This window comes from Panthera leo, chromosome E2 (assembly GCF_018350215.1).
Source record: "Panthera leo isolate Ple1 chromosome E2, P.leo_Ple1_pat1.1, whole genome shotgun sequence".
In the NCBI taxonomy this organism is placed as follows: domain Eukaryota; kingdom Metazoa; phylum Chordata; class Mammalia; order Carnivora; family Felidae; genus Panthera; species Panthera leo.
This window is the reverse complement of record NC_056693.1, coordinates 14521692-14546286: the sequence shown is the minus strand read 5'-3', so window position 1 is coordinate 14546286 and position 24595 is coordinate 14521692. Positions and strand designations below refer to the sequence as shown.

The following is a 24595-nucleotide window of genomic DNA, read 5'->3' as shown; positions in this document are numbered from 1 at the left end:
CCCATCCTCTGTTCCCAGCCCCACGGGGCCCAGCCCCAGCCCAGCACCTTTGGTGACGCAGCTCAGGACACCTCCTGCGGGCTCGCACACCTGCCCTGGCTTGCAGCTGTGGGCCTGGCATTCCAGGCCTTTTCCGGCGTGGCACACACACTGTTGCTGGCACCTGTCGATGAGGACCACCTGGTTCGGCTGTGAGGACAGAGGACACGGCCATCAGGGTGGGAGCTGAACTGGCATCTCCAGTGTCCCGGGGACAGAGGGTCCAGAGGACATCAAGGGAACATCTTTCAGCAGAGTGGCCCCTTGTCTGTGCAACTAGGGCACCACATGGCCTTGGGGTCCAATTCATTCATTCATTCACTCACTCACTCACTCACTCGTTTTTCCAAAATATCCACTTAATGTTTGCTGTATATGAGAAACGGTGTAACATGAATTAAGAGCAAAGGCCCTGGAGCAAATTGCCTGGGTCTGAAGCCTCATTCTGCTATTTCCAAATTGTATCACTGTGCAAATTGCTTAACCTTTTATGCCTCAGTTTCTTCGTCTGTAAGCAGTCGATAATCATAGCACCTAACTATGGTAGTATAACTTGGTTAATACATATAAGGTACAGGGGAAATGAAAAGGGAGTTCCTTTATTATTATTATTATTATTATTATTATTATTATTATTTTTTACTTTGAGAGAGAGAGAGAGTGTGTGAGCAGGGGAGTGGGGCAGAGGGAAAAAGAGAGAGAATCTCAAGCAGGCCGCATGCTCAGCACGGAGCCTGACGCAGGGCTCAATACCACAACCCTGAGATCCTGACCGGGGCTGAAATCAAGAGTCAGATGCTCAACCAACTGAGCCACGCTGGTGCCCTGGGAATTCCTTTAAATAATCCAGATTAGAGAGAAAACGGGGATAAGAGACAAAACAAGATCAGGAAAATGTGGTTATCGCTAAAGCTGAGTGAGGGGTACATGGAGAATTACACTGTTCTCTTAACGTTTGCATGTTTGAAAATTTTCCTAATAAGTAAAAAGTTCATATGTACGTGTAATGCACATATGCTGTGGATTTGGCACTGAAAGCAGTAACCGGCACGTAGGAAGCACCATCTACCTATTTGCTTTTATCATCACTATCATTTGTTTGAGGAGAGCAGCAGAGAGGGGCCCTGCCCTCACAGAGCTCGCGGTCTTCTGAGGGACACAGACAGACACACACACAGTCAAGTCAAAGAAAGAGTAACCGGGTGAGGGTTGGAGAGGGAAGCAGACGGAGTTATCTACTGTGTCACAGAGACAGTCTAGACCCGGGGAGCCAGGGGATGGTTTAAAGTTGCAGGACCCATGGCTGTTTTGAGAAAGGTCTTCCCACTGCCATCAGGGAGGTGACCCAGAGGGAGCAAAAGTGAGGGCATGGAGGGAACATGTGGGAGATGACAAACTGGACCACGGTGGGGCCATGATGGGGGGAGGGGACAGGTGGGAGAGACATTCAGGAGGCCGAGTGGACAGGCTGTGGGGCGACGGGCCGTGGGAGGGGGTCCAGCGTGAGGCCCTGGGCTCTGACCACAATGACCGGCTTCCTACCTCGTAGTAGATGCCGTTTTGGTAGCAGCCGCATTGCTGGATGGGCACGCAGGCCTGGCCGTTACTGAGGAAGCCGGAGTCACATTGGCAGCCTTCGGCACAGCTCTCCGGGCACAGTGGGGAGGCGCTGAGTGCCGAGCAGCTCAGGGAGCAGGTATCTGCGCAGAGCTCATAATGGCTGTTGGGGGGGCACTTCATCGCTGCAAAGGGGGGGTACTGGTCAGAGCTCCCTCCCAGGGGCTCTGAGGGAGGGGCTGCAGGGCCCAGTGTCCTGCCCCTTCTGTGCCTCAGTCTCCCCACCCTCTGCCCCTTGTTCTTCCCTTCTCTGCCCTCTACTCACGACAGAACGATTCGGTCCTCCAGGACTCAACGTGGCCTCCGGCCGCCTGGCAAGCACTCACGTAGGCATGAATGTTGCTGCAGAGAATGCTCTCGTTCCCACCGCCCAAGCAGAGGTCAAAGACGCAGTCTTGCAAGGGACCCTGGGGATCGACCAGCTTGTGGCAGGCGGCCAGCGGCCCAGTGGGGCTGGTGAGGAGCCCACAGAACTTCTCCTGCTGGTACTTCTCCTGCAGCTCAGGTCTACACTCCAGGTCCGAGTTACAGTCCCCGCCGGGCTTGCAGGTGGGTGGCGGCAGGCAGGGAGAGCCTGGCACCGCCTCCTCCCATGAGTTGCCGAACTCGGTGGGGTTGCCTGCCTGTGAGCCGTCTGGCTTCCGGAAGTCATCCTTGGGGTCACCATTGTAGTCCCCACACAGGCCACACAGCTGCCGGTAGTAGTTGCCTGGGATGGTGACCCGCACGTTGTATACGAGGTCGTAGGCCACACGCAGGCCAAAGTCGGTCTCGATCACAGCATCCGAGCCGTGCTGGAAGGCACGGACCCGGCCCTGGGCCAGCGTCACGGGAAACCTCATGTCCACACCGTTCACCTGGGAGGCGGGATAGTCCACGCGTCAGGGGCACACTTTGAGAGGGCAGACCCTCGTCGAGCCCCTGCCTGACACTGGAGATCCGTGTGACCTAACCTCTCTGGGCCTTAGTTTCCATATTTGTAAAATGGGGAGCATGGTCGAGTCTTTGTAGTGGGTGGAGTGGTGGTCTCCAAAGGATATGCCCCCCCAGAAGCCCTGAATATGACCTCATTTGGACTAAGAGTCTTTGCAGATGTACTTAGGGTCATGATCTCAGGATCATCCTGGATTAGGGTGGGCCCTACGTCCAGTGACGAGTTTCCTTATGTAATGATAAGAACCAGAAGAGGAGATAGGAGAGGCCACGTGGAGACAAAGACAGGGAAGGTGGCTGTGAGCCAAGGAGCACCTGGGACCTCCAGAAGCCGGAAGAGGCAAGGAAGGATCCTCCTCTAGAGCCTTGCCAATACCTTGAATTTGGACTTTGGGCCTCCACAACAGTGAGAAAACACATTTCCATTGTTCTAAGCCACCGTGCTTGTGGTCACTTGTTACAGCAGCCACAGGGGAAGCTCGTACAGGTCTCGAAGGAGTAACATGCTCACCAGCTACCCCTAAATTCACCACTTACTGATCAAGAACGCAGCGATGGACTCCAGAGCCACTGGCCTGGGTTCCAACACCGTTCTGCCCTTTACTCTTTCTGTAACTTTGTGCAGGTGAGGACCCCTCGCTGGGTTTCTGCTTCCTTATCTACAGAGTGGGGTCCAGAGGGTTGCTGTGGGGATTAGATAAATTGATATTTGTACTTTACAAATTCTGGCACAGAATGGGTGTTCTGGGAGCATCTGCTATTGTGACGAGCTACGGTCGGAAGATTTTATTTTGACAAGTAAGTGGGTGCTGAGGCTTTTTGCTTTAAGCATCAGTGGGTGGAACATTAGGCTAATGGGAAATGAACATCAGACCCCCGAGCCAAGAACCAGTGGTTTTAACTGAAGGCTGCTGGGCACCAACAAAACCTCATAAATCCACCCCTGATTAACATGCTTGCTCATCCTTCCTTAATACAGACATGATGAGCATCAGATTCTTTGGGAAGTATAAGGAACCAGAGGAGAAGGCAGAAGACACAATCCTGTCTGAGGCTCCCCAAAACATAGTCACCTGCCATACTTCCCAAGCAGGGACAGGGAGCAGTTAAGGACAAGTGACCTATTCTGTACCTCAGTTTTCTCATCTGTAAAGCGGGTATAATAATAGTTTCCACCTCAAGGAGAAGCTGGGGATTCAGTGAGATGCAAATAACACCAACCACTCATGTGTATTCACAGCCAACTATATGTCAGGTGCTATCCTAGGAGCCTGTGCTACCTCAGGGACTCGATTAAAGCATCTAATGCACGGCCAGTGCATACGGGCACCTGAAAAAGTCAGCTATTTTTCAGCATCCTCATTGCCCATACTGCATGAGCACAAGGGTCATGTGCCTGCCTTTTAGTGAGATCTCTGGGGTGGCGGGGGTGGGGGTGGGGCGTGGAATCCCTCCAGCTTCCATAGGAGACCAAGTGCTTCTCAGTCAGAGAAGCACCATGGTGTGCCCAAGGTCCAGCGTGCAGTCTCCTGGCATGCTGTCCTGGATTCAAGTTGTGTCTTTGCTGGTGGACTTTGGGCCAATGATGGGACCTCCCCTTCTAAAGAATAAAGCAAATCATGGTACTTCTGGCAGCAAGGACGAAATGACACCGTGGATGTGAAGTGTTCAGCGGCCAACAAAGTCAGGGATCAGCCGAGTAAAAACCGTAGCTACTGTTACTGTTGTTGTGGTGGTTGGCGAGGGGTGAGGGGGTCACCCCCAGATTGTCCTGTGTCCTTGAACCTTTCCCATCCCTGAACTTGCCCAGCCTCTGATTGCATCATGTCGCTGGCCAGGATACCAGGGAGGTGGCTAGGGCAGGAACAGAGAAGGTGCAGGGGAAGGGAAGAGAGGGTGGGAGAGATGCTCAGAGGGGACAGTCAGAGGCAGGGAGAGGAGAGACTAAGGAGCAGACAGAGGGTAAAACTGAGCCACGTGGGAGCAGGTCCCAGGTCCCCAAAGCCTCCTCGCTCCTTGGCTCCCCACTCAGGGCTCTGACCGGCACCTCCTCTTCTCGGGAACCCTGTGCCTTCCACATCCACTCCCAGATGTGAGCGCCGCCCCTGGACAAAGTGCTGCCCATGTCCCACCCACCCAGCGCCCTCTACCCCAGGACCCCTCCCCTTCATGATCCGCCCCTGCTCTTACCGTGACCTTCCACTGATTTTGCTCCAGCCGTAGGGTGAAGTTAGCCACCTGGACAGTGATCACCCTGGTCACGCTGACTCTCCCATTGCCCCAGGCCACATTCTCCTGCAGGACGGCAAACGACTCCAGGCCCGGCCGGGTCCCGCAGGTCCGAGCCAGCACGTACACGCAGGTGCCCATGAAGTCGAAGCGGCGGCCGTCGAAGGTGGTGTAATGGGGGTCTCCCGATGCTTGGCAGGTGGCAGAGCCCACGGCCACGCAGCCCAGAATGCCACCGGACGGCTGGCAGGCCTCATGTGGGCCACAGGTGGAGGGCTCACAGGTCACCAGGCCGCCCTCCTGGCAGCGGCACAGGGAATCACACCCTGGGCCGGGGTGGAAGGTCTGGCCTGGCGGGTGGTAGGCGCCCTGGTATATGCAGCCACACGAGGGCAGGGGCACGCAGGACTCACCACTGAGTGCGAAGCCCTCATCACACACACAGCCTTCGTGGCAGTCGGAGCCGCAGCCCCCAGGCACTGGGAGGTCTCCGCAGGACAGCGGGCAGCCACGGGAACATGCCTCGTAGTGGCTGTGGGGCGGGCAGCTCAGAGCTGTGGGGAGAGCAGCCGTGAGCATCCAGGGTCCCTGCTCCCTGGGGACACACACGCAGGCACACGCATGCTCCCGCGCTCACACGTAAGCCGGCCAGCTGCAAGGAACCCTCTGTATAATCTATGATATGATCTTCCTGGGGGGGGCAGATGATATCACAATTAACCTGGTCCTGATAAATAAGATTCAACTCCAAATTAACTGTGGTTTGTGGTTATCTGTAATGTCTTCAATGACATATTTTAAACACATACGTGCAGGTACAGTGTGTGTTTAATCTATGCAATGTACTCGTGAATGCAGTGGTTTTGACTTCTTCCTTCTCTAGTAGAGATATAGTAGTAGCAAATTAAAATATTTGGCCCGTGTTGTGAAGAGGAAAAGAATAATAATTCCTAGTCCTATCTCCAAACTCCAGTCACTCCAAATTATAAGACAGGTGGTTTCCTTGAAACAAAATTAAAAAAAACTAAAACTGAGCCAAATAAAGCCTCTGTGTTGATATGATAGTCACTTGTGGCCATTTAAGTGTAAGTTAATTAAAATTTAAAAAATAGAAGATTGGGGCAACTGGGTGCCTCAGTAAGTTGAGCGTCCTACTCTTGATTTCGGCTCAGGTCATGATCCCAGGGTTGTGGAATTGACCCTGGCATCGGGATCTCCCTCTCTGTCTCTCCCTCTCTCTCTCTCTCCCTCTCTCCCAAGCTTGTTCACAAGCTCTCTTTCTCTCTCTAAAATTAAAAACAAAACAAAACAAAACAAAACAAAACAAAACAAAACATTCAGTTCCTTGGTCACACTAGCCCCAGTTCAAGTGCTCAATACATGACTGGTGGCAACCATACAGGACAGCTCAGGGACAGAATACTTCCATCATCACCAAAGTTCTATTGGACAGCACTGTTCTAGATCTCATAACCAGCTTATAAGAGAATCAGGGAATAGAGGGACAAGTTAAATAACACTACAAAGAAGCAACTAGCCAAATTCAGAAAATAGGAAATTCTGCAGGACAAATGACTTTTTTTCCCCCCCAATAGATAAATGGTACAAACAAAATGGATAGAGGGACAGATATATGATAAATCAAGTACGGTAAAATGGTCGACTATAGAATCTAGCTAGTAAGTGTATGAGTATTCACTGCAAAATTCTTTCAATCTTCCTATACATTTGAAAAACTTCATAATATTATGTAGGCAGAAAATGGAAAAGAGCTATTATAGGATACAAATGATTTAAGAAAGGGGCACTTGGGTGGGTCAGGCAGCTGAGTGTCTCACTTTGGTTCAGGTCATGATCTCATGGGTTCGAGCCCCACATTGGGCTCTGGCCCCCAAACCCAAACCCCACTCATGCTCTGTCTCTCTCTCTCTCTCAAAAATAAACATTAGAAAAAAAAATTTTTTTAAATCACGTAAGAAAAACCAACCCAATGCAGTGTGTAGATTTAGTCTCGATCCAGATTCAAATAAACTGAAAAAAAACCCCACACTTTTTTTTGTTTTTATTTAGACAATTGGGGAAATTTGAACCTAGGCTGAATTTTAGATGATGTTAAGGAATTAGTGTTATTTTCATTACTGGTAATAACAGCATTGTGGCGTGTTTCTTAAAAAGTGCTATCTGTTGCAGATGTTTACTGAAGTATTTATGGGAAAATTCGTATGTCTAGAATTTGCTTTAAAATATTTCAGCAAGTGGTGCCTGGCTGGCTCAGTTGGTAGAGCATGGGACTCTTGGTCTCAGTGTTTTAAGTTTGAACGCCACACTGAGTATAGAGATTGCTTAAAAATAAAATCTTAGAATTTTTTTTAAATCTTCCAATCCATGAACATGTGACGTCTTTCCATTTATTAAAAAATAAAATCTTAGGATTTTTAAAATACAATAATAAAAATAAATAAAATATTTCAGCAAAATAAAAAAATAAAGGGAACTATTGGGTGGAAAGCTGAATCCATCTCACTAAGAGATGCCTTTCCAATACATTCTGTTTTTTATGTTTAATATTTTTATATGTTTTAATATATTTATATAGACATTAATACATTAGTGTTTTATATGTTTTATTAGTTGTGTACTAATGATATTTGCAATGATAACTCATTCTATCTTTTTTTTTTTAACACTTAGAGTCTGATGGTCTTAAGAATTTCTAAAAATAATGAAATGTTGTTCACACGTGTATATGTTTGTGGCAGAGAAGTATGATGGAGATTGGGACAGACTGATGACAGCCACCCCTTCTTCTTGGCTTGGCCATGGTGCTGGTTTTGGCCAATGGGATAACAGCAAATGTGACGCCAAGCAGAGGCCTGAAGTGTGCTTGCCTACTGGGGCTTGTCCACTCTCGCTGTTCTTTGGAACACTGAGACCACTGTGTGAAGAAGCCTGTGCTCGCTGGCTGGAAGATAAAACCAAGTGGAGCAGGGGTAAGCCGTCCTGGATGAGGTCCCCCAAACCAACCAGCCTAACACTGCCAGCTGTGTAAAATCAGGCCATTGTAGACCCTCCAGCCCCCATAGAACTGTCAGTAGGACTGCAGTGATAAACCATGCTGGCCCAGATTAGGAGAATAGCCCAGCCCACAGACTCATGAGAAATAATAAATATTTGTTGTAATCCACTTTTAGCTTTGGGGATGTTTGTTACACAGCAAAAACTAACCCATGCAATGATTTAAAAAGAGACTTTCTGGAGCACGTGGGTGGCTCAGTCAGTTAAGCATCTGACTTTGGCTCAGGTCATGATCTCACGGTTTGTGGGTTCAAGTCCCACATCAGGCTCTGTGCTGACAGCTCAGAGCCTGGAGCCTGCTTTGGATTCTGGGTCTCCCTCTCTCTGCCCTTCCCCTGCTCTCACTCTTTCTCTTTCTCTCTCTCAAAAGTAACATTAAAAAAAAATAAAAAGAGACTTTCTGGGGCACCTGAGTGGCTCAGTTGGTTAAGCATCCAACTCTTGATTTTGGCTTAGGTTAGGATCTCTTGGTTCATGAGATTGAGCCCCATGTCGGACTCTATGCTGACAGCCCTAAGCCTGCTTGGGACTCTCTCTCTCTCTCTTTCTCTACCCACCCCCCACTCATGCACATGCACACACTCTCTCTCAAAATTAATAAGACATTTTTTTTTAAAAAAAGAGACTTCCATGTATATAAGTATATTACATTAGGTTATATTCTGCTGGAACTAAAAACCATTAGATGGTCACTTTGGGAAAGCAAGAATTTTTTTCCTGTTTTCTCCCCCATTATATCTTCAGTGCCCGGAATATAGTAGGTGTTCAACAAATATTTGTTGAATGAATGAATGAATGAATGAATGAATGATTATAAGTTGAAGGAGAAAAAGAAATGATGTAACATTCATGTATTTATCATGTGTATTTCAACAGATGATGTGATGTGTACCATCCAGGCAGATACTGTAAATGAGTGAAGTAGGCCAGATGGTGACCAAGAAAAACTGGAGAGGGGACCAGAACCAGGCTTCTTCTAAAGGCAGCATTGCTACTCATCTCTGAATGACAGCTGCCATATGGGAATTAGATGCAAGGCCACCAGATATTTTTGGTCATCTTACAAATATTTACTGCAACTGTGCCTTTCTAGCTGTACGTGATCCTGGGCATGTAACTAACTCTTTCTAAGCCCCTATTTCCTCATCTGTTAAATGGGTATCACCACAGTCCCCACCTCATAATACTTTTGTCAGAGTTATGTGAATTAATGATACTTATAGATCATCCTATCTATAGGTATCCTAGAGACCCCCCAATACTCTTTACAAGGCTGAGCCCCCCCAGTTGTCACTCCTGGTACTCACGGCAAAGTTCCTCACTCCTCCAGGGGTGCACGGTGGCCCCGGCAGCCTGGCATGCAGCAGCATACGTGGCCAGTGCATCACACAATGGCCCAGACTGGCCTGGCAGCAGGCAGCGGTCATAGACGCAGTCACGCACAGTGTCCTGTGGGTCCAGCTTGCTGTGGCACTCCCGGAAGGGCCCCTCAGGGTCGGCAAGGATCCCACACTCCTTCTTGCTCTGCAGCTGCTGGGCCACTAGGGAGTCCAGCTTGGGACAGTCACCCGGCTCGGTTGCCCCACAGCCTGGCCTCGTCTCCTCCTGCCAGCTGTTCCCGAAGGCCAGCGCGTTGGCAGCTTGGCCTCCACCGCGCAGGGCCAGATCATCACCTGGGTTCCCGTTGAAGTTCCCGCAGAGCCCGCAAAGGGCCCCAGCATAGCTGCCGGGAATCTTGGCAATCACACGGTTGTTCCAGTTGTAGGTGACAGTCAGGCCAAAGTCTGTGCGCACAACGGCATCTTGGCCCTGGCGGAACACCTGCACCTGGCCATCTGCGGCCTGGAAGGGCAAGTACCGAAGGACGCCATCCACCTGGGTGGAGATGAAGGAGGTCCACGGGGTCAGGGTATTCATGGTTCTGTGTCCCACCCTTCACTTTACTTCACTTGGCTCCAAATATTCTCAACTCCTTGCTGTTCTCTTGAGCACGTTCTGCTTCGTTCCACCTCAGGGCCCTTGCACTTGCTATCCCTCTGTCTGGCACACCATCTACCTCTCTTCAACCTTCAACTATCGGCTCAAATCCAAATCCGATTTGGCCTTCAGAGCCTTCAGAGGCCTTCAGAGCCTACAGGCCTTCAGAGCCTACAGGATCTGTCTCCTCATTACCTCCCTGATCTTCCTGCCTCCTACTCCCTCCCTCCGTCCTGCTCAGTATGTTCCAGGCACACTGGCTTTCTTGCTATTCCTCCACTTGTCTCAATTTAGTCCAACTTCAGGGTCTTTTCGCTTGGCCGAGAACATCACTGACCACTTCGCTCCTGGCTGCGTGTTCTGCAGCCTTCAGGATGGCGCAAATCCAAGCCCCTTCCCTACAAGGTCTCGTTTAACCTTGGCTCTGTCCACCTTTGTACCCGCATCACCTACCACATTGCACACTCAGCCTCCTTGCTGTCTCCCTGAACACATCGAGTGCGCTGTCACCTCATGGCCTTTGCACTTGCCTCCTCCTAGATACCCCCCCAGTACTCTTTCCTTGGCCAACGCTACTTCATCTGTTAGGTGTTAGCTTTGATCCAAATCCCTTATGGTGGCTTAAAAGGCCCCAGGTGACCTGAGCCTCACTACTCTCCAATCTCTTCTCCAGTACTGCCCCGTTCCCCAGGCCTGCGACGCCAGCCACGAAGCCATTTTGATCTCCTGAAGTCAGCAAGCTCAGCCCAGCTTCAGGGCCTTTGCTGTACCTTCTCCTTGCGACATTCCTACCCTCTTCCCCGTCCCCATTCTCCGCCTGGTTGCCTCCCCATCACCCTTTACGTCTCCACTTAAAACAGAACCCCTCTCCCACCAGGCCCTGCTTGTTCCCACTTTTCTGACCTCATCTCCTACCACCCTCTGTGCCCCGTCTCTCCAGCCTCGCTCTCCGGTGCAGCCACACTGGCTCCACGCTGTTCTCCTGAGTCTTCAAAATCCGTCCAGCCTCAACCTTTGCACCTGCTGCTCCCTCCTCCTCGGAACCACCACTCTTCACTCTTCCTTGTCCTTCAGGTTTTGTTTTAAATCAAGACCTCTATCGCAGCTGTCCCCTACATCATCCCCCTGCCCCTATTCCAGCCCCACGGACCTCCAGGCTGTTCCTCTACCCCTCATGTTTGTTCCTGCCTCAGGGCCTTTGCACTCACTGTTCCTTCTGCCTGGAGTACTCTTTCATCTACTTCTGTCCCTATCTGTTCCATCCCTTTCCTCAAGAGCAGCAGTAGGATGTAGTGGTTAAGAGTATGGTCTCTGGAGCCAAACAGCCTGGCTACAAATTGTGGCTCTGTGACTCATTAGCTGTGTGACCTTGAATAGATGACTTAGCCTTTCCATGCCTCAGTTTTCTCATCTAACTATTTCACAGAGTTGTAGAGATTCAATGAGTTACTATATGTCAAGCATTTAACACCTAGGAGTAATGTCATATATTGGCTATTATTATTCCAGACTCAGAGAGGTGGGAACATAAATATCAATCATTTGTTTATCCAGAAGTTTCTCTATGCCAAACACTCGGCTTTATGGGCAAAACTTCCTTTAATGCAAGGCCGTTCTGAGGACTACGACTTAAGGCCTGTAAAGGGTTTAGGGGTGGTGCCTGCCACATGGAAATTTCTTTCAGTTTTCCATCCATTTCCAATTCATCCTCTTCTCCAGGGCGCAGGCCACTGTCTAAAACTGTTCAATGACTATTTACTAGAGTTGTGAATCTTACAACCCCACCTCTGGACTTTTATCTTTTTTTTTTTTTTTAAAGAGAAAATCACTGGTTCTTGACTTCTGCTGCGTGGTGGACACGCTGACAGAAGACAAAACTAAGACAAAACCTGGAGACAGTCATTTGGAGACACAGTCACACAGCCAAGGAGAGGCAGCACCGCCTGGCTCGGGGGCCCAGGACTTAACCACTGGCCACAGGATCTTTTAACAGATCCCCAGCCCTACCGGGGGTTCAGAGCCCCACTCCTGAAGGGGGATTTCCTGCCCGCCTCCCAACCACCCCGACCCGTGTCGCTCACCAGCACTTTCCCCGGGTACTCCCGGCGCACCGCCACCTTCACTCCGCGGGCCTCCACGCGCACGGCACGCGTGTAGCTCACGGTCTGGCTGCCCCGGTGCTCGTTTTCCACCAGCACCCGGAAGGCGGGCAGCCCCGCGGCCTGGCTGCACGAACCGGCCAGCAGGTAGGTGCAGGTGCCCATGAAGTCGAAGCGCCGGCCGTCGAAGCTCACGTAGTGCGGGTCCCCGGACGCCTGGCAGCTCCCGAAGCGGTCGGGGTAGCAACCCAGGAGGCCGTCCTGGACGCGGCAGCGCTCGCCCGCCGGGCAGCCCTGTGTGTCGCTGCAGCGCACCTGCTGGGTGGCGCCGTCGCAAGTGCAGCGCCGCCGGCACAGCTCGTCGGCCCATATCTGCTGGCCCGGGGCGAGCGGGCGGCCCTGGAAGATGCAGCCGCATGAGGAGGCCGCTACGCAGCTGCCACCGCTGGCCACGAAGCCCGGGAGGCACACGCAGCCCTCCACGCACGGGCGCCCGGAGCAGTTGGACGGCGTCGCCTCGGAGTTGCAGGTGGCCGGGCAGGCGGGGCCGCACCGCTCATAGCGGCTGTTGGGGGGACAGGACAGGGCTGCGGGGAGACGGAGACGGGGGAGGATGCGTCAGGCCAGCGCAAGGGTGTTGCATTGATGTATTGGCGGCTCCGTTTCCTGGCGGGGCGCCCTGCCCAAAGCGCTCTACGGGACTTCCCTCCCCACATTCTGCTCCTTCCCCAGAGCTCCGCATGGCACTTCCATCCCTCCAGGTGCTGGGACCCCAAACCTCAGAGACACAGTTGACTCCTTTCCCTCTTCATTCACAGACAACCAATCTGTCAGGAAGTCCTGTGAGCTCCATATTCAAAAATCTATCTGGAATCTGCCCCCTTCTCTCACCACCCCCCACCCTGGTCCAGTCCCTTCCAAGCAACCTTCTTCTGGTCTCCCCCGGCCCCCATGCTACCCCCACAGGCTGCTCCTCACAGACAGCCAGAGGGACCCTGTGAATGCCTGTGACGCCCCTCTCCTGCTCAGAGCCCCCTTGTGGTGCCATCTCAGGGGGAAGGCTAGAACCCTCCTGGTGGCCCATGAAGCTCCCCATCACCCACACCCATCACCTCCCTCCTCATCTCCTCTCCCTCTCCCTTTGGCTCACTCTGTCCCAGCCACAGAGGCTTCCTCACAGGTCTTCACGCTCCCACCTCAGGGCCTTTGCACTGGCTGGCTGTTTCTGATGCCTGTACTGGCCTTTCCTCCGAAGGCAGTGCAGCATGTGGTTAAGAGAAAGCTGCTGGAGCCCGGATAGCCTGGGTTCAAATCCCAGTCTTCCCTTCCTAAGCTGTGTGATTGTGGACCAATGACTCCATTCGCTCCCTGCCTCAGTTTCCCCATCAGTAAAATGAGATGATAATAGCACCGACCTCACAGGGTGGTGAGGGGTAAATAAGTTAACCTATGCAGAGACACCCCACAGCATCATTGTTACTCAGCTCACTCTATTGCCCTTTGCTGCTCTCAGCAGTGATGTCACCTGTCCAGAAAGGCCTTCCCTGAGCACCCTCGTCATGAGCCTCCCGTTTCCTCTTCTTACACGAATGCCATTTCTTTTGCTCTTTGAAGACGTTCCATAGTTTACTGCTTACTGTCTGTCTCCCCCACTGGAATATGAACTCTGAGAGCAGGGGTCTGATCTGCCTCAATCCCAGAGCACAAAGGACAGGGTCTGGTCCACAGGAGATGCCCGCTCATTCAGAAATGAATGCATGGGCCAAAGAACTCACTGGTTCCTCCTCTGCACCAGGCATTGGGGAGCTCGGGAGGGCGGGCGTTTACTGGGCAGTGAGGACATATAGGAGTGACCAAGATAAACCCCACATGGCCACAGTGTCTCCCCCAGACTTGCTCCTCCTCCGGAGTCTCTGTCTCAAGCCCTAGGCCTGGGTCTGGGCACCTCCCCTTTCCTGCACACTAGACTTTCTGTCTCCAGAAAAATTCCTTGGGAGCCTCCCAAGGGCAGGGACAGGTGTGTGCTGGCCCCCACTGTGCCCATCGCCCGCGGAGGGATGGGGCCACGGAGGGGCTCAGGGAATGCCTGTCGAGTAAATGAGTGAGTGAATGAATCATTAAGTGGATGGACGCCCGGACTTTACCCAGAGGGCATCGGGGAGCCTCGAAAGGAATGCAAACGAAGAGATGTTCACATTTCTGCTTCGGGACTCTGAGGACTACGTCTCATGCCGGCTTCTGCACATGCCCCTCTCTCATTCCCAAACCCACTTCCTGCTCCCCCTTCATCTGCCTAGTTGAGTTCCTCCCACAGGCTTCCGATAGGGCATCCCTTCCTCTGGGAAATCCTCCTTGACCCTGCCAGGCTGAGTTGAGAAGCTTTCCTGGTCTCCCGTGCCCACCCTGGAATTCCCCCGTGCTGGCCCTGGCCACTCTGCCTGTGCCTCCCCGAGCCCAGCAGGGACCGCTTGGGACTGTCACCGGCTAGTGATGTGTCTGCCCCAACCTCGGGCTCACCGCGGGCACCGTCTGGCCATCTCGGCCATCCCTGTGCTCCTGGCACGGTCCGGCTTCAGGCTGAGCCACACGAAGTGCTCAGACATTGAACAGATGCAAAGAGACCCCTGCCTTCCCACCACGTGCTCCCAGTCCGCCCCGGGGCATCACTCACGACAGTTGGCTGGTGACCTCCAGTCGCCGACAGAGATGCCGTGCTCCAGACAGGCCTGGGCGTAGGCGCTGAGGCTACGGCACAGGCTGGACCGGTCCCCGTTGAGCACACACAGGTCATACACACACTCCTCCAGGAAGGGCCGGGGCGGCAGTGCGCTGTGGCAGGCAGCAAAGGGGCCGTCGGCCTGGGTCAGCATGCCGCAGAGCCGGTTGCCCTCGTAGTGCTGGGCCTGGCCCGGGGTGCACGAGGGACAGTTGTTTTGGCAGCCGTCGTCACACAGGTAGTCCCCGTCGTCCAGCTTCCAGCTGTTGGCGAACTCCACGGCGTCCGGCGCCTGCTCCGAGTCGGGCGTGAGGAAGTCATCGGTGGGGTCGCTGTTGTAGTTGCCACACAGTCCGCACACCTGGTCTCGGAAGCGCTCTGGCAGGCTCAGGGCCAGCTGGCAGTCCCAGTCGTAGGTGACCACCAGCCCGAAGTTCAGCTCCACCACGGCCCGTGTCCCACTCTGGTACACGCGCAGGCGACCCTCGGCCAGGGATACGGGCAGGCGCGAGCGCTGGTTGTCGATCTGTGGGGGGAGGTGTGGGTGGTCAGATCCCGTGTGGTCCGGCCCTCGCCCCTTCCACCCTCTCTCTCGCTTCCCCTGCTCCAGCTGGGATTCCTTCCTCCTGCTGCTTAGAACGACGCCTGGTAGGATCGCAAGTGCTCAGGACGTGAAGGCACTGCTGCATTAAATGACCATTCACTGGGCACTCCCTCTATGCCTGGTCCTGGCCGGGAGATCACTGAGACACCCCAGAGCCTGCTCTCGTGGGGCTCCCAGTCCAATGAGGGAGACAGAACTGTCACGAGATCAGAGCGACAGATCAGGGTGATCAGGACTGGGATGGTGAACGCACAGGAGGCTGTGGGAGTCTAGAAGAAGAGCCAGACCCAATCTTGCAGGTCAGGGGAGGCTTCCTGGAGGCAGGGACAGCTGAGCTGAGCTGAGCTGAGCTGAGCTGAGCTGTAAAGGATCAGTGAGGGAGAGCCACGGAGACAAGGGGAAGGGGATTCCTTCGCAAATATGCTAAGCGGAGAGAGAGTCTGGCCAGTCCCTTGGGCCCAGTTTCCTCTTTCTGCGTGTTTCTTCTTAATTCCTTCTTCCCATATGCTTGTCTTAGTCAGGAGGATGGGGTATGGAAAAAAAAAAAAAAAAAAAGGAACAAGAGGCAGAGGGAGACTGCAGGAGAAAGGTCCAAAGGTAAGATAGATCTTCATTTGGTCAGTGGGTCAGCAAGGCCTCTGTGAGCCCTCCTGTGTGTCTGCGTCCGTGGGCAGTGCTGTGGACGCAGCCGTGACTGAGACACTTACAAGCTCTCAGCCCAGGGAACCTAGTCACCTCCATTTTTCAATGATACAAGTAATATTTGTTCATTACAGAAAACTTACAAAATGCTCATGAGCAAAAATCGGGAGAGGGAAATCACTCATATTGCTGTGGACACACACAGGTGCATTTATAAATCCTGCCTGCCAGGGTTTTTTTCTACCTTTTAATTTATGTAATTTTTTTCCTTTTAAATAATGAGGCCATGTTGAAGTCCCCATTTTATGAAGCCCTCATTTCTCCTAGCAATGTTTTGGGGACATCCTATCATGATTCTTTTTAAAAAAAAAACAAAACTTTTTTTTAGTTTGTTTGTTTATTTATTTATTTAGAGCACAAGTAGGGAAGGGGCAGAGAGAGGGAAAGAGAGGATTGCAAGCAGGCTCTGCACAGTCATTGTGATAACACATTGTGAGCCCAACGTGGGGTTTGATCCTATGAACTGCAAGATCATGACCTGAGCCGAGATCAAGTTGGACGCTTAACTGACTAAGCCACCCAGGTGCCCCTAATGTTTATTTTTTAATTTGTTATTTTGGGAGAGAGAGAGATAGTGTGGGCAGGGGAGGGGCAGAGAGAGAAGCAGAGAGAGAATCCCAAGCAGGCTCCATGATCAGCACGGAGCCTGACTCGGGGCTTGATCTCAAGATCAAGAGATCATAACCTGAGCTGAAATCCAGAGTCAGACGCTTCACCGACTGAGCCACGCCGGGGCTCCTATCATGATTCTATCAGGAGCTCTAAACCTCTGTCAAGTCACTGACCTCTGTAAGGATCTGACCAACAGAATAGGCCCTCTCTCTCTGAAAAACTGCCCAGCATGTACACAATTCCTCACGTAAATTCAGGAATTTGAACTCCCTCTGCACTTGTGCTCAATCCCTCTAGATCTGGAGCACACCTACTTGAATCTGCTTACTTATTCATCTCACAGAATCACCGGCACACTCGCAAAACGAGGGAGGTACCAGACTATTCAGTGCTGTGCTGTTTGCCATCATGAAAAAAAGCATCCATCCGCGGGGGATTGAGTTGAATGAATGAGGAGGCATCCATCCAATGGAGAACCGTGCAGATGTAAAAGAGAGAGAGAGAGAGCGCAGAGGCTCCCTTTATGCTGATATGGAAACAGCTCTAAAAGGCACCACTCAGTGCACAGCAAAGTGCAGAACAGAGCAGAGGGTACAGTGCTCTTTGCTAAGAAAGGGGAAAGGTAAGAACGTATTGTTTACATTGCTTGCATTGTCATAAAGGAACCCTAGGTGAACCCTCAGGAAATCAGTAAAACTAGCTACCTGGGGGGAGCAGGGGCAAAGCAGATGAAGATGGGAATGAAAGCCAGACCTAGGGGCACCTGGGTGCCTCAGTCGGTTAAGCATCTGATGACTATTGATTTCGGCTCAGGTCATGATCTCATAGTTCATGGGTTTGAGCCCCATGTAGGGCTCTGCTCTGACAGCTTGGAGCCTGCTTGGGATTCTCTCTCTCTCTCTCTCTCTCTCTCTCTCTCTCTCAAAAATAAATAAATAAACATTAAAAGAAAGAAAGAAAGAAAGAAAGAAAGAAAGAAAGAAAGAAAGAAAGAAAGAAAGAAAGGAAGAAAGGGAGCCGGGGCACCTGGATGGTTCAGTCAGTTAAGCATCTGACTTCAGCTCAGGTCATGATCTCTCAGTCCGTGAGTTTGAGCCCGGCCTCAGGCTCTGCTTCAGATTCCGTCTCCTTCTCTCTGTCCCTCCCCCACTCACACTCTGTCTCTCTTTATCTCTCTCTCAAAAAGTAAATAAACATTAAAAAATTTTTTAAAAAAGCCAGACCTTTTGCAACAAGCCCTGTTTGTTCTGAGCTACTTGAATGCTTTACCTATTAACAAAAAATTAATCGCAGCATCATGGAAGAAACTCACAAATATTGTGCAGAGCAAAAGAGGTTTTACACAAAAGTCTTCTTACCCTGTGTGATTCCATTCATGTGAATTTCTTAAACACACACACGCAAGTTCTTGAACAGGCAAAACTAATCCATGGTGGGGGGAAAAAAATCAGAACTGTGGTTGCCTCTGGGGGTGGGTTGGAATTGTTTGCGAAGGGGAATGAGAGAATGTTCCAGAATGATGAAAATATTCTGTTTGCTAATGGAGGTGTGCATTGCACATTTGTCAAAACTCCATGACTTGAGATTTATGGATTTTATTACGTGCATATTTGGTATCAAAAGTGAACACAACAGTGTAAAAATATTGTATAAGGCAGAATGGTGAAGAGGCTAAGCATAGTGACTCAGAAGCCAGACTGCATCTGAGCCCTTGGGAAGTCTGTCATCTCCCTGGACCTCAGTTTCCTTGTCTAGAAGTGTTAATAATAATAATAATGTGGGGGGTGTCTTGGTGGCTCAGTCGGTTGAGCGTCTGACTATTGATTTTGGCTCAGGCCGTGATCCCAGGATGGTGGGGTAGAGCCCTGTGGTCCGGCTTGGCGCCGGGCATGGAGCCTGTTTGGGATTCTTTCTCTCCCTCTCCCTCTCTCTCTCTGCCCCTCCCCTGCTCATGCTCATGAGTGCTCTCTCTCTCACTCTCACTCAAAAAAAAAAAAAATGCCTACCCCCACAGATCGCTGTGAGCACTCAATGCATTCATACATGGAAATCACTAAGAAACAAATCCAGGATATAATAGGTGCTCACTAAATTTAGTGTTTGGTCGCTTAAGAAATTTCCCATTGTTGGACATTTTGTAGCCTTTTTTTTTTCCTGTTGCTATTACAAGCGACATTGGCATAGACTTTTTTTTTTCTAAACCATATTTCTGAGTATCCTTTAATTTTCTACAGGTCGAATTGCTGGACAAAGGGGATTTAACACTCGGCCACAGATTTTCAAACTCCCCCCCACCCCGTCTCCACGCGCTCCGCCCCAGCCTTTGCCTCCTCCTTCTGACTGGAGGCTCACAGGTATTCAATCTGAAGCTTCTGGGTACTCACTCGGACGAAGCCAACCTCCCCGCGGACCACCGACACTGAGTGGCTGTAGGCGCGCACGGTGACCAGGCCCACATAAGAGACACGGCGGCTGCCTCGGTGCTCGTTCTTGGCTTCCACACTGAAAGCGGGCAGGCTCTGGTCCTCGCTGCACAGCTCCACCATGGTGTACAGGCACGTGCCCATCATGTCGTAGCGACGGCCGTCGAAGGTGGTGTAGTGTGGGTCACCCTGGGCGCGGCAGGTGGCCATGGGGACCGCCACACACTGGGCCTGCCCGTCCACCACCTGGCACTGCTGCTGAGGAGTGCACTGCACATCTTGGCAGGAGGGCTCCTGGGGCAGCACGGCTGGGGGCGGGGGGTGGCAGAGAAAGAGTCAGGAGTATCCTAGCAGGTGGGAACCGTGGAGCTCTCCTGCTGCGGGGAGTTTGGGCAGTGGGCCCACGACTACCCATTTTAGAAGTGGGGAAACTGAGGTCTGGAAACTTACAGGGAGAGAGCCGCCCAGGGATGACCCAACCCCATGTATTCTGATCCCCTGGTTTGACACAGCTCAGCGCAGAGGAACTGGAAGGTAGCGGAGAAGGATCATCATGGAAAGGTTAATTGGTGGGTTTTCTGTCCCCATTTCCCCCTCCCGTGCATCTCCACTCAGGTCAGAAGGCTAAGGCATCTTTATTTTTTTAATTAAAAAATTGTTTTTAATGTTTATTTTTGAGAGAAAGAGACGGAGACAGAGTGTGAGCGGGGGAGGGGCAGAGAGAACAGGAGACAGAATCCAAAGCAGGCTCCAGGCTCTGGGCTGTCGGCACAGAGCCTGACACAGGGCTCAAACTCACAAACTATGAGATCATGACCTGAGTGGAAGTCGGACGCTTAACCGATTGAGCCGTCCAGGTGCCCCCTAAAGAGTTGTTTTTTTTTTTTGTTTTTTGTTTTTTTTTTTAAAGGAAGACAGGGACTGTTCATCACAACAGAAATGACTAGGGATCTGGCTGCCCGTGTTAGAATCCTGGTTCCACCAATGATATGTGCGGGCACTGGTTGAGTAATTTTAAACTCTCTGTGCCTCAGTCTCCTCATTTGTAACAAGGGAGTGATAACAGTACGTTCTTCACGGGGATGTTTGGGAAGGAGGGTGTTGCCAGGCTCAAATAAGCTACAACATAAGTAGGGGTTGGCCCCGACGTTAACTGAGTGTTCCCTGTTATGATTAATCACCCACCCTTCCCCATTTCTACTATTCAAGCCCAAAGTGACTCTTTAAAGTTGAGGGACTTCCATGCCCAGGGTCCGAGGGGGCATTTTTGCCAGTGCAGGGAATCCTAATGTCCAGGGTCCTAGCTTGAGGCAGGGGGTCCACACAGGAAGAAATAGCTCTTCCCTGCCTCCCTGCCTTCAAAAGTTCTTGTTTTCTGTCCGCTCATAATAACTTACTAGATACCCCCTAAGAACTTTACAAATGTTAACTTATAACCCCCTCACTACAGTCCTGTGACAGTTATTACCCCTGTTTTACAGACGTGGAAACTGAGGCCACAGAGGTGAGGTCACACGCCCAAGGTCACACAAGCAGAGGTGGGATTTGAACCTGGGAAGTCTGAGTTTAGCATGTGTGACCTCAGATACCACACTGTACTGTCTGGGGGCCGTTCCTCCATGCGCTGAGCCTAAGGTTACACGTAGGGCCGGGTCCTAAAGATTAACTATGTTAATACATGCAAGGCACCTAGAATGGTCTCTGGTATATTGAGAGGTAACTCCCCCCAACACGGTAGCCATTGTTATTATTATACTTCCAGACCTCTTGAGCTGGGGTATAAACATTCCTATAGGAAGTGGGGGAGCGGTAGTTAGCAATTGGTATAGTTGCTAAAATATCAAAATATTCCTGGGGTGCCTGGATGGCTCAGACGGTTAAGTACCGGGCTTCTGATTTCAGCCTCAGGTCATGATCTCAGGGTTCGTGAATTCGAGCCCGGCATCGGGCTCTGTGCTGACAATGCGGACCCTGCTTGGGATTCTCTGTGTCTCTCTCTCTCTTCCCCTCCCCTTCTCGCTCTCTATCTCTCCCCCCCCCCCCCGCCCACACACACACAGGTCCCTCCCTCCAGGCACCTTGGCTCTTCCCTAGGACCCTATCTCTAAGCCCCTGGACACCATGGTGGCTTCTAAGACCCTGCTGCAGTGGTCTGGCCAGCACCAGCATCTCTTCTGACTGGTTGGGACCTTGGATCTTACTGGTCGCTAAATATTTAGCAGTTCCTGGTAGGAGAGGGAGGAGCTGGGAAGCCTTAGGGAAGGGAAGGACGGCAGAGGATGGAGGTGAGGTGGGGACAGCCCAGGGGAGCCAGGAATCCACAGGGGAGCAGGTGGGTGGGAAAAGGGAGGAGGCGAGAGAGCCCACAAAGGGGCCCCAGGCTCATTTCCCATCACTCACTTCGACCGCAGACACCTGCTGTCCCGTAGCTGATGGCGTGGGCCAGCCCGAAGGTGAGCAACCCGAAGTCGGTAGTGGCCTCAATCACGTGGGTCCTGTCAGTCGTGCCGAGGTCCACTTCCGCGAACGAGAACTCACTGCCTGGCACAGCTGTCCACGAGAGATCGGTCCCCAGCCTGCGCCCCTCCATGGTCAGCTCGTTAACAGCCTTCGTCCGGGCCACCACCACTGCCACGCCCTTAGTGCCTGGCACGCTCTTCACCACGTAGGCAGGGCAGTAGGCCGCCATGTCTGGGATCAAAGCCAGGTGGGGGTCATAGGTGACTCCATCCCTCACGGCACCTGTGCCAAACTGCAGGACCTGGATGCCCACATCTGCGGACAGGTAGAGGGGCAGGGATGGCCGGACCTCAAACTCAGCCACGTCGCCTGCCCCGAGCCCGCGGGAGCCGGTGGTGCCCCCCTGCTGGTAGGTCAGCCTCGTGGTCTGGCTGGCCACGACGTAGACCAGATCGTAGCGGCTCTGGGAGGACAGGGTGGGCACCACGTAGCGGGTGCCCCAGGCGGACGTGGGCAGCAGCTGCTCCACCACGTGGTTGCAGTTGGTGTGTCTCTGGACACAGCTGTGGCCGGAGAACACAGCCACGGGGCTCCTGGCCGTGATCTTTGAGCCCGACAATTCAGCTGTGCCCTGCACCTGGGCCACCTGGTAGGGCTTCAGAGTCAGGCTCAGGACACTGCCCACTGCGTAGAACTTGCTCTGGAATGTCACTGCCCCCTCCAGCTGAACGCTGACCGAGGCTCCCGCTGGCCCAGCCACCACAGCGAACTCCTTAACATGCTTGGAGGAGACGCCGGGAGGCGTGACCACAAAATACTCTGTGCCCAGAGCCCGGACGGGCCACAGCCGCGTCAGCTCTGCCGTGTCGGGCTTAGTGTTTACGGCCTGTGCGGAGATGGCGCGGTCCGAGCGGATCACCACCGCGCTTTGGAAGGTGTTACTGCCGACCATCTCGGCTTTGGCGCTGATGTTGACCGTGACCGACTGGCCGGGCTTCACCGTGACGTTCTGGGAGGTGCCGTCTGCCTGGCTGAGAACGGAGACTGAGGCAGGGCTGTCCGACAGACTGGAGAGGAGGAGTTGGAGATAGGCGCGCCTGTACTCGGGTACGTAGTTCTGTAGGAAGGCTGCGAGGAATTCCACCTCCCTGGGGTCCTGGGGGTCCACTGACGCCCCCTGGGTCAGCCCTGAGGGGGAGAGAATGAGTTATGGGTCTGCTTATCCAATCCTCCCCAGCGGACAAGTAACTGTTTGCACTGTGCTTAGATGCCATATTGAAATAGTGACTGGAGCATTCCACACCGCCCCCCTCACCCCCCCTCTCCTCTCCCCCCCCCCCCCCCCCCCCACCTTCTCTCTTTCCTTTCTCCTTATTCACCTACCGGTCTTTGTGGCTTTGGTTTCCTAAAAGCCTGAACACTTTCAAAGGGGATCTCAAACTCCAAGGCTGATGGGGCCAGGCGAACAATGTGAATGTGGGAAATGATCTGGCTGGTGAGTGTGCAAACCAGAGCATTCATATACCAAGGAAAGCGCGGCGTTGCTACTGGGTTCAGCCTGTTATTATGATGGTTTATGGGCTTTTCTTTTCTTTTCTTTTTATGCCAGATCTTACCATTTTTTCAAGAGAAGCTGGCTCTTTGAATTTCCATGAAAAATTTTCAAATTGGTTTAAGTACTGTGGGGCTCAAACTGCCTGGATTCAGGTGCCTGTTTGATTTCTGTCTTAATAAAACTTGGGGGTCAGTAAAGGGGATAAAGGAAAGAAGATTATGGAAGTGAGGACAATGTGTCTCCTAGAAATAGAGAGGAGTGGGTGCTTTCCAACACCCCTAACTAGGAAGAGATTCTCCAGGGCTGGGAAGAGAAGGGAGAGCAGGGAGAAAGAGGGGGAGGATATCTACAGGGTCTTGGAGAGAGTATAGGGGTTATAGAAGGACTGTCTGTTGAATAAGGAGAGCTGGAAGGATGTCCCAATGTCCCACGGGGCCAGAGAATCAGGGATAATGAAGGCTTCAAAAGTAACTTAGGCAGATGCTGACTGATTCCCATCTTTTCCCCAGTACCCTGGTTTTACCTGAGACTCTAGGTCCTGGGCATAACCCTGGGGAATCCGGCACTAAGCCCTCCAAGAATGACTGTAGTAAAAATTACCATCACCTCCGCAGAATGAGGCTCAGAGTCAAAACGTTGTTTGAGTTACAGAAGACAGAGAAAGTGGTAGTTCTCACATACTTAAATTTGGGGACCGCGTTTTTTCTTTGCTTCCTTCTGGGACAGAGAGACAATGGGCAAATTCCATATTTCTCTGTAGAACCCACGGGACCTCTCTCCATCTCGGCTAGCCTGGGGTGGCATTGGGAGATAGGCTCATGGAGGGCGTACGGATGGAGGGTGCTGACCCCGGCAGGCAGCGTGCCCCAGACCAGAACAAGGACATCGATGGGATCTCTGCCCAACTTACCCCACAGGAGGGTTGCTCCGGTCCAGAGCGTCCACCAGCTCAGCAGGGACCCCATGTCTGCAGTGAGGAAAGAGAGGGGGTCATAGGAAGCTAGTCTGGCCCCACTGGCTGGACACTGTTCTGGAGAGGACAGAAGGGCCCAGTTTCAGGACAGGGGCTACCTGGGCACCAGGAAGGCTGAGGCAGGTTGGATCCAAGGGCCAGTGTGTGTATATATAGGGGACTCAGATGTTCAGTGGATCTGGTCGGGGGTGGGGAGAGGGCAGAACAGGGCAAGGATGGGGAGTTGGGTGTCCAGTGGTCTGGGGTTGGGGTGAGGAAGCCTGGAGCCAGGGGCCAGAGTAGGGGACCTGATGTCCCACTTCTAAAGGGGACCCCAGCCTATCTCACCTGCAGGTCCCTGGAGCTGTGGGGCTAGCCCCTGGGCTGGGCTATATAGCAGAGTTTCTTGCCTCCTTGGGCCACACCCTGGGCCATCTGCCAGGAAGATGGTGTCAACTTCCTGGAGGAGGTTGGTGATCCCAGAGCCAGGTGGAATGGGCACCCTGAAGGCCTGGAAAGGGTGGAGGGCCAGCTCAGACACCTGGGTCCTGAGAGGGGTGTGAGAACAGCTGGTGGCTGTGGCCTGGGAACCGGCTGGAAAC

The 24595-nt window shown here is 52.4% G+C and overlaps 1 protein-coding gene across 1 annotated transcript in view; it reads right to left on the bottom strand.

Moving 5' to 3' along the window:
• Positions 1-24384, bottom strand: part of LOC122208398 (Fc fragment of IgG binding protein) — a 41846-nt gene extending 17462 nt beyond the window's left edge. Inside the window, exons 1-11 of the mRNA XM_042919422.1 lie at positions 24342-24384; positions 23952-24008; positions 21427-22674; positions 18988-19334; positions 14641-15211; positions 11952-12556; positions 9201-9768; positions 4780-5372; positions 1922-2513; positions 1582-1781; positions 48-189 (exon numbers count right to left, since the gene is read on the bottom strand). Coding sequence (XP_042775356.1) covers positions 48-189; positions 1582-1781; positions 1922-2513; positions 4780-5372; positions 9201-9768; positions 11952-12556; positions 14641-15211; positions 18988-19334; positions 21427-22674; positions 23952-24006 — 4921 coding nt within the window. The 5' untranslated portion in view covers positions 24007-24008; positions 24342-24384. The remainder of the gene's footprint in view (positions 1-47; positions 190-1581; positions 1782-1921; positions 2514-4779; positions 5373-9200; positions 9769-11951; positions 12557-14640; positions 15212-18987; positions 19335-21426; positions 22675-23951; positions 24009-24341) is intronic.
• Positions 24385-24595: the final 211 nt, after the last annotated feature.